Source organism: Stenella coeruleoalba (assembly GCF_951394435.1).
Source record: "Stenella coeruleoalba genome assembly, chromosome: 7".
Taxonomy (NCBI): domain Eukaryota; kingdom Metazoa; phylum Chordata; class Mammalia; order Artiodactyla; family Delphinidae; genus Stenella; species Stenella coeruleoalba.
This window is the reverse complement of record NC_137153.1, coordinates 110,106,700-110,125,789: the sequence shown is the minus strand read 5'-3', so window position 1 is coordinate 110,125,789 and position 19,090 is coordinate 110,106,700. Positions and strand designations below refer to the sequence as shown.

General features: G+C 58.7%; 1 protein-coding gene across 14 annotated transcripts in view; it reads right to left on the bottom strand.

The window, feature by feature from the left end:
* Positions 1-496: 496 nt before the first annotated feature.
* Positions 497-19,090, bottom strand: part of DAB2IP (DAB2 interacting protein) — a 194,296-nt gene continuing 175,702 nt past the window's right edge. For 6 of the 14 annotated variants that reach the window (XM_079927246.1, XM_079927239.1, XM_079927240.1 and 3 more), the window contains 6 exons: positions 17,254-17,455; positions 15,225-15,403; positions 12,312-13,179; positions 11,525-11,677; positions 9,153-9,346; positions 3,422-4,464 (listed from right to left, as the gene is read on the bottom strand). In XM_079927246.1, the coding sequence (XP_079783372.1) occupies positions 4,194-4,464; positions 9,153-9,346; positions 11,525-11,677; positions 12,312-13,179; positions 15,225-15,403; positions 17,254-17,455 (1,867 nt within the window). In that variant the 3' untranslated portion in view covers positions 3,422-4,193. Of the gene's footprint in view, positions 4,465-9,152; positions 9,347-11,524; positions 11,678-12,311; positions 13,180-15,224; positions 15,404-17,253; positions 17,456-19,090 lie in introns of all 14 variants that reach the window. The other 8 variants (XM_079927250.1, XM_079927245.1, XM_079927241.1 and 5 more) reach the window with 6 other exon arrangements.

Here is a 19,090-nt window from a genome sequence, read left to right as displayed (position 1 = left end):
GCAGGGAGTCCTTGCTGAGAGGGGAGACGGGAACCCACAAGGGCACGGTCTGAAATGGGTTTGTTTTTTTTTTTTTCCTGCAGTGCTCACCTGTCCCCTGTGCAGGGTGCAACTGAAGGGGCTCAGGCGCTGGCTTGTTCCCAACAGAGGCCCTGGGTTCAGCCTTGCAGGTGGGTCTGGGCCATGAGTTAGGGCTTCTCAGGTATCAGAGGCTTGGGTTTAAGTCTAGCTCAGCCATGATCTGCTGGTGGCCCTGGACCACCTCCTTCCCTCCTGGAGTAGGAGTTCAGGGGCCTGGCAGGAGCTGCTGTCTGCTGTAGGGAAATGCAGGGGCCAAGCTCTGGGAGCCTAGAAAGTCCACGCTTGTCAGAGCGAGGGGGAGGGAGAGACCCCAGCCCGGAAGAGGACGGGCAATCCCAGATCACGCAGGGTCTCCCCTACCACAACTGCCACCAGGGTGAACCGAGTGCTGGTAAAGAACAGTATCAGGCCACGATGCAGGAGTCACTCCTGGAAAAGCTCCTGAGCCACAGCTGAATGGAGAGGCGAGTCAGGCTTAAAATAGCTAAATAAATCTTTAATATTTCTAATTGCAAATGTACAGAAATTGCACAGCCACAGTCTTAGAACACCAACAACTTTCTCTGTACATTATTACACAGTTAGAGTCACAACTGGAGGGAGGCGCTCCAGCCAAGACGCCAACATTTGCATTTTTTCCTTTTCACATACTTACAAAAGGGGGGGCAGGGAGGTGGAATGGGGGCTGGGGGCGGCTTGGGGGAGTGTGTAGAAAAGAGGGGCCGTTTCCCTGGACGGTCTGCCTTCCGCAGACGGCCGGGACGGGAGGGGGAGAGGTGTACCCTGGGGCAGATGCTCTGCGGGGTGGGAGTGGGGGTGGGTGCCTGGAGCTCTGGCCCTGGTTCCCCACCCCCATTCGGGGCAGGCGGAAAGAGTCTCCACTTACAGGAAGTTTGACCATTTCCTTCACCCTAAACATAAACGTTAAGCAAAATGTCAGGCCTCCCTGTGTTGGCAGGAGAGGGGAGGGGAGAGCCTTCTCCAGCAGGGCTGGGCCTGGGTCTCCCCGAGCAGGGAATGCCTTCCTTCCTCCTCTCTCAGGGACACGGGTTCAGTGTGACCCAGGCAGGTCGCACGTCCCCACCACCCAGAGAGCACGCTGCACAGCCGACAGACAGATAAAATGCCACGGGCAGGGAAAAACCCCATCACCCAAATCCACAACCTCTGCCTCCTGCCCAGCACTGTTCTCTAGATTAAAAATAAAATAAAAACCGTCGGAGAGCAGCGGTCCCGGGCAGCCCTCGGCAGCACCAGGACTAAAGGACTATGTACAACCATTAGGTGAAATAGTTACATTACAGTCAAACACCAAGAACATTTACAAAAATCGTCAGACTTGCAATTCAGATAAAAATCTGGGAAGAGTCTGTACACTTTTACAGTTTTTGCACTAAGTAAATAAGGCTCTCGGCCTGAGAGCTCCCAACCCAGGCCAGGGGCCGCCAGCACCGGCCACTGCTGGCCTCCTGAGCCCGGCTGTCCAGGCCCTGGGAACTTCCCCCCTGTATTGCTAAGAGGCGCTCAGTCCGAGGTCGCTCAATGAGGCATCGGCGGGGCCGGGGGTGGGGGGGTGAGAGGGAACCAGAGGAGGACGTCACGGGGCCAGGCCCTGCCTGTGTGGCCAGAGGAGTGAGGCAAGGCCTCCGCCCCCATGACCTGCCTTCCTGAGGTCTGTGACCCTTGGGGGTCCTGCCCTCTCCCCACAAGCGGGTCTCTGGGCTAACTGGTTTCACCCCAGGATGGGGCACGGTGTGGTCCGAGCCCCCCGCCGTGCTCCCCTTCCTGGGGGGCTCTGGGGCAACCTGGGCCCTGGTGGAGCGTCTCCAGCCCCAGCGACAGGAAGGGGTCTCCCCAGCTTCCCACGGCTGAGGCAGACGGGGCGGCTCCTGGCTGCGGGGTGAACGCCCCAGCTCCTGCCTGAGATTCCCCAGGGCCAGGGGTGGGAACAGGGAGGGACGAGAGAGACCCACGCTCCTGCCCACCTGTGTCCCGCAAGGGGGGGCGGGGAGGGCCGATAAGCTACAGAACAGCCTAGAGCTGAGGAAAACCGGCCCCAGCCGCGGGTGAGCACCTCCCTGTCTGCAGCGCCTGGTCCTCGGCTGGGCCTGGGAGGGCTGAGGCAGAGGCCGCCGCACACACGGGGCGGTGCAGGCTGCTGCTGTCTTGGAGAGGGAGCAAGTCTAACATCCTCCAGGGCCGCTATTTCCCATGCAGTGCGCACGCTCAATTTAAAAGGCCCCTGTGTTCCAGCAAGCGAGCAAGCGGGCTTTTGTTTCTAATGCATACTGTGAAAGGAAAAAAAATCACAGTTATCCACCTTCTCAGGGCCTGCGGGCGCTAGACTTTTCTTTAACCATCCATCAGGAAAGCTCAGCCTGTCTCTCAGGGGGAGCACCTGCCGGCCACTCCCTGCAGGGCCACCGTGCCCGGGTACACTAGCTCCGGGAGAGGGGCCGGCACCGCGCAGTGCCACCTGGGCCAGCTCTGCCCAGGTCTTTGTCTTCGGGGAGCCCCAGAGCATCAGCCTGGGCCCACGTGGCAAGTGAGGGAGGTCCTGGATCTTCCCACGGGCGCAAGGGCCCAGAAGAGAGCTGCGGTCCTCGCTGGGTCCACCTGACAGAACAAGTTAGGGAGGGAAGGACGGAGGGCGGGAGCGGGAAGGCGGAGGGTCCGGGGGCAGGTGACTCCTCGGTTCCTCACAGCCGGGAAGGGTCCCCGCGCATGCAGGGACAGGTGCTCGGGGTAGAGATAGGCGGGGGACCCGGCGCTCCGGCAGCTCCGTCCTCCCCCCCGCCCCCCCCCACCTGCCGACCGCCCCGGCGGCTCCTGGAACTGAGGGGCAGGTCCCACAGGGCAGGGCCTGGCTGCCTGGCAGTCCTGGGGAGGGGAAGCCACGAGAGTAGGCCCCTGGCTCTCCGACCCTCCAGCTCTCCGGGCATTTCCCCCCCTGGGGAGGGGTTGGGGGTACATGCACTCAGCCAGGTCAAGGAGGAAAGGTGACGCACACCAAATTCAACACCCGACAGAAACATTGCGCAGCCCCTGTGCCTGCCCCCCAGCCCGCAGTCTCCCGGGCCTGCACCGAACGCGCTTCTCGGGGAGCGGGCCGCTGTGCCCCGGCGCGCTGCGTCAGTCTCTCGCGGCTCCCTCTGCGGCCGCCTCCTGGACCGCGGCTGGAGGGAGGCGCCAAGCCTCGGCCTCTCGCCCCTGCGCTGGGGCCGCTCCTCCCCAGGCCGAGACCCTGCCCTGGGCCACCATGGTCCTCCCTCCTCGGGCAGGTTAACAACTGCTGCTGTTTCTGAACTCGCCGTTCTCAGTAATCTGCAATTTGGTGGGGTTGGTGGGGGAGATGCCGTTACGGGCTTGCATGCTGTACCTCTCTTTCAGCTGTGTCAGGGCGCTCATGAGGCGGGCGTTGGCAGCATCCAGTGAGGCGATGCGCTTCTCCTGTGGGCAAACAGGGCATCAGCTGGGGTCGCGGAATGGCCTCCTGGGCCAAAGGGGGTCCGTGCCGGAAAGGGATCTCCCTGGAGCTGTGTCCACCTACAAGCAGCGCTGGGAGGGGGAAGGCAGGGGGCCTGGAGGATACCACGTGTGAAGGATGGGAAAGGCACCGAGGTGGCAGTGGTCCTGCTGGGGAGGAGGCGGTCTTGCCATCATGGACCAACACCTCCTTGCGCCCGCCTTCCTCATGTCTCTACCTCATCATCTGCTTCTCACCCAAAGGGAGCAGCCCCAGCAGTGTCGGGCACAAGCTTGTTCACGTGTGTGTGCACTGGCAGGTACAACACAGAGGCCACAGCTACCAGTCAGCCTGTGCAGTTTCCAGACTGAGCAAGCCCTGGGCCTGGAGAGGAAAAGGGCGCAGACCCGGGTGAAGGAGACTGGAGGCCAGTCTCTTAACTGTCTCCCCTCTCAATGCAGTTGGGAAGCCACAGCTCTGAACAAGAGCTCCTTTGCTCCCTCTCTCCCAAGCCTGCTGTCACCCCCAGCCTTTCCCATGCCCCTCCCAACAGTTTCCACTCTTTGGTCAGGAACCCTGGTAAAGGCAATACCCACCAAGCTGCCCCTGCAGGGGAGGAGTTGCCCCGCCCTTTTCATAGCCTGTCCTAGTGAGCTTGTGGTCCACCGAGACCCTCAAGTCTGACTTCTTGGAGCAGAGATCCTGATCTCCTATCCTCCTTAGCTTCTGCAGTGGGGTATGACTGAGGATGTGAAGAAACCAAAGTCACCCCCTCCTTATCCCAGGTCCTTTGACACCCGTGGCTGACCAAAAGGCCAGAGCCCCACACCTGGGCATCAATGATCTTCTGTTTGGAGTCTACAGCTGCTTGCATCTCCGCGTGGTCCTTCTTCAGCTCCTCCTCCACTGACATCAACCTGTAACCAGAGACAAGGACAGTCAGGCTGGCATTTGAGGGTGCAAGTGAGGAGGTGAGTGCGGGGCCTGGTGGGAACAAACCATCACCCCTGCACAGAGGGGGCATACTAGGAGAGCCCCTCCTTGGGCCATAGACTCACTTCCCACACTTGCCTGGGACACAGGCCCTCCAGCTGGCCCCCGACAACTGACACAGGCTGAGCCTGCTCCTTCCTTATGCTTCACCCGCCCCAGATTCTGTTCCCAAACCCCCAGAAGTCCCTGGGGCTGCCGCTTTCCTGGTGTTCTTCCAGGAGCCACAGGGGTGGGAGTGGGTGTTAGATCCTCACCACACCCCAGAGCCAGGCAGGTGGTGTAACATCATGAGACCTGTGGTTTGAGTGGGAAACAAAGGCCCTGCGAGGCTCTAGAGCTTTCTCCACCCACCCCGTATTCACTGAGGCTGTGCCGGGCACTCGAGGTCGCAAGGCAGTAGGGACACAGGCAGGGAGAAGGTAACCACGCTCTGCAGTGGGCAGCTTGTGGGCCATGGGGACAGAGAACAGGAAGCGGCTGGCTGTCTTGGGGGTGGGGGTGGACGCACTGAACTGGACAGCTGAAGGACAAGCAAGGCCTGCCGCCTGGGTAATGAGCAGGGAAGACGCGAGGACCACGATCCACAGAAGCTCGGAACTAGGGCCAGCGGGGGCCTGTGGCCAGCTGCTCCTTCCCCGAGACCCTTTCAGGTCTCAGCCTGCTTGTCTCCCACGTACCTGTCAGTCACTGCTGATCACTCCCACCTTCCTACTCTCTTCCTTCAGCTTTCAGACCCCATGCTCTCTGGGTTTGCATCCTAGCTCCCAGGCCACTGCTCTGCAGAGGCCTTGTCCTGTCTGCCCCTAGGCTGTCAGGGCTCCACAGGGCTCTGCCTCCGCGGCCACTCTTCCTGCTCTACCCTCTTCTCAGAGGAGTTCACCTACTGCTTTATTTCCGTCTCTACCCGCACAACTTCTCCAGAGCAGCAGAGCATCTAGCCCCCAGGCGAGCACTTCGTCCATTTCACAGCAGATGCACAGGGAGGTCAATGTGCTGGGGCAGCTACCACAGAGGGCTGTCGTGAAAAGCCAATGGGATCAGGGGTTGAGGAGGAAGGGGTGTGGGCTCACGCCAAGAGGGGAAGTTCCTTGTCATAGGTAGGTACGTCACTGAGCAAAGCCTGTGAGAAGCAGGAGTGGGAGGAATGGAGGAAGGGGGAGAGACTTCTGCTCCCAGCTATGGTGGAATAACAAACAGGCACTGGATTTAACCTCCTGCCCTAAGAAAAAACCAAACTAGAAAACTGGACAAAATATATGAAAACAAAGGTTTCCAGACACTGAAAAGCAGGCAGTGCAGTGCAGTACGGTGACCCCTAAGAGAAGGGAACACACGAAGTGAGCCCCACCCACTGCTGGCAGTGTCCCGGCAAGCAACGGAGGGAAGGGGTCACGTGGAGTCAAGGAGACCCTGGGAGGATGGAAGGGTGGGGGAGCCAAGCTTTTGGGGGGCAGTGCCAGAGAGGAGAAAATGCAGAGAGGACTCTACCTATCTCCTGAGGGGTCCCCTTGGGGCTCTGGCTGAGGACTGCTCTGCACGCTTGTGAGAAAATAGCCGGGCTGGGGCAAGAGCCATTGGAAAGGAATACCCAAAACCACCCCAGGAATAGCTCATGATCCCTCTAGGCAGTGTGGAAAAGCACACTAACACAGGAGGCATCACGTAGAATCCCCAGCAGGAAAGTCCTCGACAGTGAAGCCAGATCAGGCCTAGGCTAAAGCCTGTCCAGGACCCGCCCCAACGAAGTTGAAAAGTGAGCCTCCAAAGAATCAAACCGATCCTTCCAACGTCACTGTGTCCCAGAGCAAAGCCCCCAGATACTGAGAGGAACACAACGCATCCAACAGCTACGTGAAAATCACAGTGTCTGGCATCCAACCCCAAATCATCAAGCACGCAGAGAAGCAGGAAAACAAAACCAACACGTGACCAGGAGGAAAAGCAATAAAAACAGACTCAGAAGATGTCAGATGATAGAATTAGTAGACGAGGACGTTAATACAGCTGTTATAAATATATTCTACACGTTCAAGAAAATAGAGGAACGCGTGAGCATGATGAGAAAAGAAATGGATGGGATTTAAAGAAAACTGAAAACTTAGGGGCAAAAATACGACACCCGAAATGAAAAAATACTGGATAGGATTAACGGCAGATTAGACGCTTAAGAAGAAACGATTAGTGAACTTGAAGACACTGCAACAATCTAAAATAAAACACAGGAAAAAGATGAAAAAAGGGAAACAGCAGAGCATCAGTAAGATGTGGGACAACGTAAAGCAGCCTAATGTATATGCAATTAAAGTCCCAGAAAACAGACTAAGGAGGCGGAACCCCACACCCACAGATTCAAGAGCTCAACAAACCCATGAAGAAAACATGTCAAGGCACTTCATAATCACGTTGCTGGCAATGGATGAGAAAGAAAAAAACTGTAAATCAGCCAGAAGAAAAAGATACTATCAGAGTCCCTGTGATCACAGCCTGGGTAAGGGAAAAACTGGGTCCACTGCTAGTTTCCGTAAACAGCCACACCACGCACATGCTTCTGCTACAACAGTGGAGTTTTAGCATATTAGTTACATAGTTGCGATAGACACCATGTGGCCTGCAAAGTCTAAACACTTATTATCTGCCCCTTTACAGAAGGTTTCTAACCCCTGCCCTAAAGTGACAACAAGATACAGCTAATATGCCAATAAAGGAGATAAAGTGGAACCGTAAAAAATACTCAATCTAAAAGGGGGCAGGAAAAGGAACAAAACAGATGGTACAAATAGAAAACAAGTAGCAAGATAATAAGTTTAAATGTAATTATATTGACAATTACATTAAATGTAAATAGTCTAAACATTCCAATTAAAAGGCAGAAAACTGTCAGATTAGATAAAAAGCAAGAACAACAAGGTGTCTGTAACGGAAACTCACTTTATAATGAGGGACATAATTGGGTTAAAAGTATAAATAGGATGAAAAAGGATATACCAGGCTAATACCAATCAAAAGAAAGTTAGGGCAGCTGTCCTAATATCAAACAAGGTAGATTTCAGAGCAAGGAATATTACAAGGGATAAAGAAGATGATTTTATAATGATAAAGAGATCAGTTCGTCAACAGCACATAACTAGCCTAAATGTGTATGTGTCTAAGAATAGAGCTTCAGTGAACATAAAGTGAAAACCAATAGAAATGAAAAGAGAAACAGATAAATCTGTAATTAGGATTAGAAACTTCATTATCCTTTTCTCAATAACTGATAGAAAACAAGTACAGAGAAAAACCAGTAAGGATATAGAAGACGTGAACAACACTGTCAACCAAATTGACTTAATTGATGTGTACAGCAGGGAGGAAATACCAGGCTTGGCTAGTAGAAATAAATGTGTTACTGAATTCAGGAGAACGTGCACCTCTCAGAGAATAGATAAGATGAGAATGTGGTTAAATGAAAAGTGTTTCCTCTCTTGGAACCACACACATGAGGTGAGCCAAGAGCAGAGCTGGAAGTTCAGTCAACAGGGGGTTCCCAGTCACCCTGGTTATAGGTCCTCTGCTCATGCTAACCATTTTATAAAGAAGAAACCCACAGGTAAATCAAGCAAGCAATAATTAGAAGCAGAGAAACAGGTGGTCTGAACAGGAGGCATTAAGGAAGGATCTTTACAGTGGACAGAGCATGAGGCCAGGTGGGGGAACATCCCGGTTACTGCACACCTGCTGATCTATCCTGATGACAGGCTCTCGCACCATGTGAACAAACAAGCTGTAAGTCCCCACGGTCTCCTCCTGCGCCTGGCAGTACTGTCATAAGGAAGTAAACTCCACGACTGGGGCCCTGTGGGCTGGTCTGAATGCTACACCCTGACTGTATTCCCCGCTTGCAGACATGCAGGAGGGTGTATCCACTTTATCCGTGGGCAGAGTGGGAGAGAGAAGGGAATCAACACAGAAATAAAGGGGAGCCACCAGTAAGGATGAGAGTCAGCATTAGTCAATGGCCCACCTGGAAATCTTCCTGCATAACCCACAGGCACCTTAAAACTCAACATATCCACAACTGGCATCATCTCTCTCCCGCCCCATCCAAACTGCTCTTCTTCCAAAGGTCCCCATCTCAGTAACTGGCACCATGACACACCTGGATGCTCTTGGTAAAAATCCGGGGCTCATTCTGGCTACTTCTTCCCTCCCACCCTCACCCACTGCATGTAACTGACATTCATTCCTTTTCCTGCCCCGGAATGGACCCTCGCTGTCTTTCCTGGCACCTGCATCCAGCTTCTGAACTCCCCTGTGAGTGCGCAGCAAGAAAACATGACTCCCTACAGGGAGCCCAGGCCCTCTGCGGCTGCCTTGGCCAACCTCACCTTCCGCCATCGACACACACTGCACCGTGTGGGCCCCCCACACTCTGGGCTACCTCCCGCCTCCGGGCCTGTGCCACTGTCCCCACCGCCTCTGACGCTCTTCTCTCTCCACACTCGGCTCACCCTGCGGCTGAGCAGCCCCGCCCTCAGATCCCGGGCCTCCTGGACGGCAGCGGACAGGTCCGCTCCTCGGTGCGCGTGTGGCCAGAAGCAGGCGCAGAGCAGTAACAGGCGGCCGCGCTCACCTGCTGATGATGCCCTTCATCTGGATGTCCTTGTCCTCCTGCTGCCGTCGCAGCCGCTCCTCGCCCTCCTCCAGCCGCGCCTGATACTCCAGCACCAGCTTCTGGGTGGTCTCCTCCTGGCACTTAAACAGGGTCTCATACTCCTCCAGCTTCTTGGTGGACATTCGCAACTTGTCCTGCAGCACTGCCAGGTCCTGCTAGGAGGGCGGCGCGCCACGGGCACAGCACCCAGGACAGAGAGCACAGCCTCGTGAGCCCGGGCAGGGGCACAGGATGGGAGGCAGCCCGGCTCGGAATGCCTCAGGGCCCATCACCATCTATCTCAGTCCTCTTCCCACAGCGGGGAGACGCCCAGGGAGAGGGGGCCAGTGACACTCGATGCCTGGCCCCCATCCGGGGCTCTCCCACCCGCCAGCCCAACCTACAGCTAGGAGGCAGATGAAGACTCAAACCAGACCTCAGAAGTAAAGGTCTTGAGCTTTTCATAATAAAAAAAAGTTATAAACCTCTTGGGTACATTAAGGAGATGACAGTGCTCTGAGAGACGGGGGCTCCACAGGAGGGGACGCTGAGACCCAGAAGGCAAATGACCCAATCACATGGGGAGCACAGTGACTGATGCGGTGAGATCCTAGCCTCCCAGACTCGATTTGACCCTGAAGCCGTGGCAAGTCGCATAGGAAGTCAGGGGAAGAGATTAAAGGCAGTGGTCTAGGGCTTTCTGGATCTGACTCAGCCCAGCACTCTCGGCCTTCAGGGAGGAGGAGGGATGTATAAAGCGGCGAGAGAAGCAGTGAGCTGGGAGGCTGTGCGAGCTGAACAGAGAGCGAGGCAGGGTCAACACCCGAATCAAGGGGCTGGAGAGGTTGGGCGCCGGGTGCTGTGAGAATACAGGGAATGGGGAAGGCAGGAAGGGCCTCTCCTTGAGGCTCGGGCATCGGGAGCCAATTCACTCATCAGCAAAGGACTGCCCAGAGGCCAGGAGGCAGCAAATGTAACTCCTGAAGCAAAGCTGGCCCCAGAGGAGAGCCCAGCTCTGGGAGAAACAGCCCCATCCTAGGTCTCCTGCACGGCTGGTCAGAGTGGGGTCGGGAGGGCCCTCCCTGACAGAGGCAGGACCAGGTATTCAAGGAGCTCAAGGGAACTCCAGGATTTGCCTGCGAGGGTTAATGGCAAAGAAAGAGAGAAACAGCAGCTCACTGGGCCAAGGCACGAGGAAAGAGAACACTCCAGCTGCAGCCTGACCCTTGAAATCGTTCAGGCACTCCTTGTAATTCACAGATGGGAAGGTAGGTAGTCTCAGAAAAGCGCAGAGCCTGGCCCCAGACTCACGCAAGGAGCCTGGGGTGAAGCTGGCCCTCCTTGCTCCCCAGCCAAACTCTGGCTCTTGGAGCACTGTGCCCCATGTCCCCTGGTCCCGTTCACGCAATAATGGTGAAAGCAGGTGGATGCAGTGGACCAAGGGGATGGTGGAGGCGGCGGAATGCAGCATGGACGTGGATCTGACCCCAGGCCAGCGGGAGGGAGAGCGGACACCCCGCCCTGCGTGCCCTCGCCCGAGAGGCTGCTACAGGCTTTCCTGGGGCCGAGAGGGGCGAGGGCACCCACGGTGAGTGGGGGAAGTGGCTGCTGTTCTGGGGGGCCTTGCACTGGTCCTGTGTCAACCTGGGCTTTGGCCTCCAGGAGGAGATGGGGATCGGCCATGGATCCAGGGCAGCTGCCACAATAACTAAAAGAATCGTGGAGAACGGAAGCACCCCACTGCTCACCCAAATACTAGATGTACGTTGGGGGTGGGATTTGGATGTTTTAGGACCAATATTTTTCCCCTGGAAAGAAGAAAACATCTCGGTAGCAATCTGACATCACCCCTCCCTGGCTCTCTCTCCCAGACCCTGGTGGAGACGGGGACTGGGGGAAAGCCAGGCCGTGGGCAGGCACAATCCCAGAGCGGAGGGGCCTGGCCGGGGTGCCTCCCTGCTGTCGCCAGGACCCGTGCCTCTGCCTCTTCATGCGTGAGGCTCCCCCCAAGGGTCTCCATGCACCTCTCAGGCACCCCTGACCCCCCAGGTCCTGGATTCTCCTCAAGTCCCAGATGCTCAGAAGCTCGGCTGCCCAGTCACTTAGGGAAGGTGCCTCCTGGGGTCTGGATTCAATACGATTCCTGGGTGGGTCTCACATGCAGCCCATGTAGGAAACCTCAGGTTTAAGCTAAATCCTCCAAATTCCACTGACGGCTGTCCTCACGTGGGACCAGGGGTTGAGAGGGGACTGGCCATGTGTGGGAATTCAGGGCTCGAGGGGAGAGAATTCTGCCAGCCACCTCGGGGAGGCAGCCCGCCCTGCCCCGAGCTGCCAGGGTCCAGCTTTACCTTTTCTGCTTGGCTGAGCTCTTCCTTACTCCTGAGCCTATCCCTGTGGGGGGGGTCTGGGCCCAGGCCCTCGTCTTCTAACAACTGCGCGTTCATGGTCAAGAGCCAGGCGGCCGTGCGGTCCAGGGCATTGGGGCTCACGGGTGAAGGGCCCTGCGATGAAACACAGCTGTGAGGGGCTGGAGAGAGGGGTGGGGGGTGGCCTTGGGTGAGCCCCAGGGACAAGTGGCTCAGAGGGAATCTTTAGCTGACTGGGCACGTCTGAAGCAGCCCCCGGCCCAGGCAACTCCAGCTGGCCTGAAGCAGAGTCGGGAGCCCGGGTGGCCTCCTGAGCGTGGCTCTCTGCCGCCCAAGCGAGAGCGAGTGGACCTGGCCCGGCAGGTCAGTGTCCGGCCCACAGCACATCTGTTACCCTACTGCGTGTACAGCCCTGGAGACCATCTCAGAGCAGGAGGGGGCCTGGGGGCCACGTCAACCCCTACCCTGGGTCGGGCTTTAACAGGCTTGGAGCTGGACATGGACGGACCCCTCCCTCTTCCTCCTTGACCCCAGCTGTCTCTGAGGAAACTGGCAGAGGGACCCCCGGGCCGCAGTGTCCCTGGTCCACAGGACGCAGGCAGGAGCCGGTGGGGCCGGGGGAGGGGCCGGGGGGTGCACAGGCTGGGGGGATGGGGACGAGTGGGGCATCGTTCAGCATGGGATGGCAGCGGGTGCAGGTGGCGATGACACGGCCAGGAGGAGCAGCGCAACACGGGTTCAGGCCGCCCCCGGCGCCGGCAGTACTGACCTGCTTGTGCACCGCACGAGGCTTCAGCTCGGGGCTGTCGCCCTTGGAGGAGGAGGACTGTTGCCGCAGCCGGGCTCCGGGGCCAGCCCAGTCGGGCGAGGCCGACGCCAGGGTCCCGCTCGAGGGCCGCGGGTACTGCAGGGTGCTCAGCAGGGTGGGTGGCGTCCGGCCGCGGGGCGCGGGAGGCGGCGGCGGGGGTGGGGGCGGCGGCTGGTCGATCCTCCGCTGGGGGCCGGCGCTGTTCTGCCGCGGCCCCGGGGGCTGCCCACCCTTCTCAGTCAGCGACACCTGGCGCCGCGCCAGCTCCCCGGCGGTGCTGCTGAAGCTTCCCAGCTTGGCGGCAGCTGCCAGCTCCTCGCTGTTGCTGTGGGAGCTCAAGGAGCTGTGGCCCTCGGAGCCAGAGTCGCCAAGGCCACGGGGAGACAGCGGCAGGCCGGCCGCCATCTGGTACACAGGGTTCTGGAAGGAGAGCGGCGCCAACAGCTGGGGCCGGCCCGGCGCGCCCTCCGAGGTGCCCGCTGTGCTCGGCGTCTGGCCTGCCCGCCGCACCGTGGCCAGCCCTGCCAGGCTCACTGGGGCCACCCGGGCCGGCCACCCGGCCACCAGCTGAGCTGCAGGTGCCTGCCCGTCGACGGCGAGGGCGTCGGGGCCCGCCGGGGAGCCCGCCTCCCCGTCCAGCGTGCGGGCGTCCTGGAGGTCCACCATGGACAGGCTCTTGCCACCGTTGGCCATCTGAAGATCAGGCTCGTTGGCTTCCGAGTAACTCGAGCTGCGGGCAGGTGAGGGCTGGACCCCGGAGGACCTTGTGACAAAAAACAAGTCCTTGTTTTCGGGGGTTGGAGACGGTAACCGGGTGAAATCTATCAGACTGCAGGGAGACAAGCACACACAGGGAAAGAAGGGGGAAGAGAAGAACTGTGAATGCGGCCAAGGCGGGTCCCAACCGAGAGCCCCCGCCAACCTGCCGCCCACCCGGCGGCCTGAGCCAGGGTGGGGGGAAGGGGAGGGGAGAAGAGGGAAGGCAGGGGAGGGGAGGAGGTGTGGGGGTAGTGAGAGTGGGAGAGTCCCGGGGCCCAGTGGCGCAGCTGCAAAACCAAACCACAGCCCGGGCAGCTGACCCTGGCAGAAGCCACCACGAGGGCGAGGGGCTGACGGCTGCTCCAGCACGGAACCTCTGCACTAGGGACCCGCGCTCCCAGGGTCAGGCCAGGCGGCCTGGCAGGCCCTTTCCCTGCTCAGCTGCATCTTGGGACAGTAGGTTCTGGGGCCTGAAGTGTTCTGGAAAAGCCCTCTGACTAAATCCAAACCCACGACGCAGTGGCTCTCTGCTATCCCAGGGTCCTGCACCGAGAACTAGGGCTTCAAAGCCACGGGGGCTCCCTCTGCCTCTTCCCTCTGCTCCTAGTCACACTGGTAACCAGGTGGGGGCCTGTGCTGAGAGAAGCCTCCACCTGCAGCCTCCTGCTGCCACCCGTCTGACTGGCAGGCGGGGGCTGGCACTTCCGGCAGAAGCAAGGAATCAGAGGAGGCTCCTCCGGGCGTGACTCAGGCGGGGAGGGCCTGCACCTGCCGTGGCAGGCCATACCCTCACCCCCATCCCGGACTCCCAGACTCTCCCTGGCCCCTCCCTGGAAGCCGACTCCTTGGAAGGAGGCACAAAGCCAGGTGGGCTTTGGAGGGAAGAATACGGGGGTGAACAGGGCTCTGAATGGGCTAGAGGCAGCAAGAACTTGGGGGTTCAACATGGGCTTAGAAAGGAGTTGGCTTAGCCTGGGATGGTGAGCAAGTGCCAAGTCCCAGGTGATGGGACTTAGGCAGGGCAGGTAGCGGCCACTCAGGGCCACAGCACTTGTGGGCCGAGAGGAAGTGGACAAGGGCAGCAGGTGGAGCCGGGAGAAACCCAGACGAGCCATGGGCCTGGGCCGTCCTTCCACACGCCCAGGTCAGGTCTCCTGAGAACCCATGTGCCCGGACACCTCTCGAGCCACCACTCGGCTAAGGTGCGTTCCCCACCTGAATCTCTGCTTTGCCTCACTTGGAAGATTGTATGAACGGCCCCTCAAGACTTAGAGGGACCCGAGAAGGGGCATCAAGGTCTCTGCATCTCCCGCCTCCCCCTGGGCCTCCAGTCCCTCGCACCGCATCCCCAGGTCCTTGATCTCAACGCCCTCGCCTGCTAAAAGCCTGCTGCTGCCACCATTTCAGAACCAGGGAGCTCCCAACTCTGCTGCTCCAGCCTCATCCTCACTGGCTGGTCCAAGAGGCCCTGGTGGAGGAGGCGAGGGCACAGCTGCGCCATAAATAGTTCACTGTAAGCGCCAAGGTCCTCATTTTGATGTCATCACTCAGAGGACACTCTGCCTCCCCCTCCACTGTAGTTTTATTTACTGGGCACTCGTCCCAGGGCTGGGGGCTCAGAGCAAGAGCTGGGCCTCAGCACCTCTCTAGTTTCCCAGGCTCCCAGCCTCTAAGCCTTACAGTCACCTGAGCTCCTCCTGAAAACACACACCCTGGAGCGTCACTTCTGGAGATTCTGATTCAGGTCCAGGAAACACATACAACCCAGTGATGTGGAAGTGTTTGGGACCAGTAATTGTTCTTCAACAAAAGATGGGTTGTCTTTCTCCAGGCCTTTATCTGTGCTAGTCCCTCTGCCTAGAACGCCTTTTCCACCAATGGAGGTATTACTTTTTCCTAAGCTCCAAACTATAGCACTACCTCCTCCAAGAAGCCTTTCCTGATTTTTCCCAAACAGAACTTCACTACTTAGGGCCTGAAAAACACACCCGAGTCTCATTCAGCTTGTTTTATAAACGCCAGCGCAGGTACCTTCCACCCCACATGAGACTGCAGGTGGCTGTGCCTTGTCTGAACAGGCACCCCGCAACACCCAGCATGCCCGGCGGCTCTTACCCGGAGACGTCGTTCTCGATCACCATCTTCTGCAGCCCCGCTGAGATGCTGCTGCTGCCAGAGCCGGGCGTAGAGGCCAAGTCGTTGGTCCCCGCAAGCTGCCCACTGCCTGGGGCACTCAGTGCCGTGTGCACGTCCCTCAGGATTCGAGGCAGAGGCCCCAGTTTGGATACGATGCTCTGCAAAAACACAGCAAGAGGCAGGTGTGACCCACTGGGGCTGCCTGTGGAGGCCAAGTGCACTGTAGCCACTGTGTTCAAAACTTCTAAAGAGCCAGTCAGAAATGCAGGCCCGCCCTCCCATGCAGGTCAGATCCGGCAGGTCTGGGATGCGGTAGGGAGCCCAGAAATCGCAAATGACGTTCTTACCAGCTCCCCACATATTTCTGGGACAGGGTGCGAGGCCCACAGGGAGAAACGCTAACCTAGTCCAAGCCTTTCACCCCAGTCTGTCCTACCTCAGTTCCCCCCCAGAGAGGACAGGCCACACGGAATCCCGGACCCTCCCCACCTGCGAGGCTTGGCTCGGGGATGGCTCCCTCCCATGTCATCTACTCCACCGGGTGGGCTGGGCCCTGACCCACTCTGACACCTGAGCCCCAGGGGCAACGGCCCAGGCACCAGGCAGGCACCACCACACGCCTGTCAGGCAGACAGTGGCACCTGGGCTGGCTAAACCTCGCTATCCTGGTTTAGACCGATGGTGCTAAGCGTTCCGGGCTGGGGACGGGGGACTCTGCCTTCCCCTGGCTTATGCCCCAGCTTCCATCTAGGGCTTTGTGCAAAAAGAAAGTGTGAAAACTCGTGTAGTCAACAGAGAAGAGACGTGAGCGGCAAACAGCTCGACTCTCAATCCTGCTGCAACTTCTGTAGCTCCCGCCTGGTTGCGCAGACATGGAAGACGGTGGCAGGGCACAGGCGCTCAGTTAAGTGGTGGCCGTAGACTGAATGGTGTTGGCAGCAGTGGAGGGAGAGAAGCCCTTGGCCCTCATTTCCATTTCTCCCTCCTGGGTCTCTCGGAGCCAAAGGGCAACGGACATAAAGGAGCAGAAATGACTGCAACAGCATGTTTGTAGTTAAAAGCTGGGCCTAATCTGAGCGTCCAGTAAACTAAATGGTGCAGACACATGACAGGACAGTCTGTGCCATTAGAAAGGTCACAGTGGCGGTGTGGCACGTACTGTCGTGAAAAGATGCCGATGACGGAGAAGTGAGAAACGCATGCGGCACTGCACGCAAAGTTCTCACTTTAACAAAAAGGGAAAAGACTTTGCCTGTGTGTGTACTTAACACATGCACAGATGTACCTGGAAGGCTACACACCAGAGCGCCCTAGGTGGTCACCCCTAGGGACCTTCCAGTCCCGGTTCAGCAGGAGCTACTTTTGTAAGATGGTCCCACAGAGCCCTGGAAAGCAGATGTTCTGGAAGTGGATCCTGGCAGGCCCAGCCCTTGCTGCCAAGAACCTGCTCACTGTGCGAGCTGGGGCTGCTTGGGACAGTGGAACCCAGGCCACGGTGGCTGCAGCAATGTCAGAGATGTCTAGGGAATAACCATTTCAACTGATGGCCAAGGGCAATTCTGGAAAGGTTTGCAACTTCCTGCCTGACACGTGGAGGTGTGGAATCTTCGGTCTTCTTTTTCATATCGGTGGCCTTAAAACCCAGAGCAAGGACATTTTCAGAGAAGCAGCTAACCCTGATCACACTTGTCGGAGGCAGGGAGCACACCCTCAGCAGTGGACTCCATCCACTACGCCACAGCCGAAGCCCCTGTACAGAGCGAGCTCCCCTGGGCAGGGGCTGCCGCGGGAACACGGCGCTCCCCACCGAGGAAGTGGGCCCCGAGATCCCCAGCGCTGACAGGGCCTGGGCTGGACCCTCGGGCTCCGGCGCCCGGCAGGGCCACTGATCTGCACTGCACAGGCGAACCCTCTGAGCCCCTGGCTACTCTGGGAGCTGGAGCGGCCTGAGGCAGCTCTGGTGGCCTTCCGCCCGCCCTCCGCCCATTGCAGCCCGGTGCACAGGCACCTGCTCCAGCTGGCTGACGGCCTCCCAGAGCAGCGAGTGCAGGCTGGAGAGCTCGCGGCCCAGGTCGATGTAGCCCTCGAAGCCGGCCGTGTTGGAGATGGTCTCGGGGTTGGAGATCTCCAGCAGGAAGCGCTGCATGTTGGTCCACTCGTGCTCCAGGAACTGGTTCATGAACGACATGTACTCCTCCTTGCTGCCAAACCTGGAGCCGAGCAGACGGAGTGAGTGCCCTGGGCCCCGCCCAGGAGCCCCCCTTCGCCACTTACTCCCCAGCCAGCCAATCCACTCTGGCTCAGGGCCCTCATGGCTAAGGCTAGAGACCCTTTCTGGGCCTTTTCTCACAGGACCTGGAAGGTTCCGTGGCCCTCACTCCCCATTCGCTGGCAGTCACAATCTCCTTCCTCTTTTCCCCCAAACGGCAATGGCCTGGTGCGTAGGCGACTCTCAATCCATGCCCGGCCAGGTCTCTCTGCTGAGCTTTCAGACACATTCCACCACGGGCATCTCCCCCTTCGTCCTCAGCTTGGCCAGGTCTGCGGTCATCTCCGGCACCCCGAACCTGAGCCCTCCTCCGGGGCTCCCTGCCCCAAGGGGAGACGCCACCACCCAGCAGAGAGCTGCACGAGGAGCCCGGCCGTGGTCAGCTCCCCCCGTGCCTCCCCCACCGCTGGCCAGGCTGCTGACCTTACCTTCTAATCACCCCGTGACCTCGCAGCAGTGCCTCCAGCATCGTCACCTCCCGGGCCCAATACTTCCATCCCTTTGCTGTTACCAGAAGCGTAATTTTGCTCTTCTCCCAGCCTCTCGCCTGCCAGTCCCGCCCCCTCCACCCCCTGGCCCCACTGCTGTCAGGCTGAACTCTGCAGGACTCTCACCCTCTCCCTCGCTCCAAGGCCCTGCCTGGCCTTCAAAAGCCCCTGCTTTCCTCTTGGGTCTCATCTCCCACCTCCCCCAGCCTGGTACTTGCTGACTCAGGGACTGCACAGTGCCTGGTCCCTCCCGGGCCTGTCTGCCCCGGCTGCCCTTCGTCCTGACACGCAGTTGGGGGAGAACGTCTTTTAGGAAGCCTCCTTCTCTCCTCTCCCAAGAAGCGCAGGGCCCTCCTGCGAGTCCGCGTGCCCACGTCCACCCACTCTCTCCCCTGCTGTAGGGCTGTCTCCCGGAGGGCAGGCCGGGCCCAGAGGAGGCCCAGAGGGGGGCTCCATCCACACCTCCTGAGAGCGCCTTGATGACCCAGCCCTTCCGTTTCCACCCACTCCCTCTAAGGTACAGCGAGAACACTGAAGTGCTTCACTAGCAAAGACGTCCTTGGCAGCCTTAGATAAGGACAATCTGAAGCAAGCCGGGTGCCCAACCACAGGGGTCGGCTTCAGGAGACACAGGCCCTTGTCCCTCAAAGGCATATTAGTCACTCATTTCAAAACCAAGCGTATGAATGGTAAGTACATGGGAGAATTCTTATGATAAAATGTTCATTCAAAGAAGCAGAAGGGGGCTTCCCTGGTGGCACAGTGGTTGAGAGTCCGCCTGCCGATGCAGGGGACACGGGTTCGTGCCCCGGTCCGGGAGGATCCCACATGCCGCGGAGCGGCTGGGCCCATGAGCCATGGCCGCTGAGCCTGCGCGTCCAGAGCCTGTGCTCCGCAACAGGAGAGGCCACGACAGTGAGAGGCCCGCGTACCGCCAAAAAAAAAAAAAAAGCAGCAGAAGGAAAAAATAGCTTGTCTTCTCCCCTTTGAAAATTACACGGAAACATACCACAGCGGCATGTACGTTCAGCAGGGGAGCTGGGGTGCGGGGAAGGACTGAGGACAGCAGGGACTGGCCTGCCGCACGG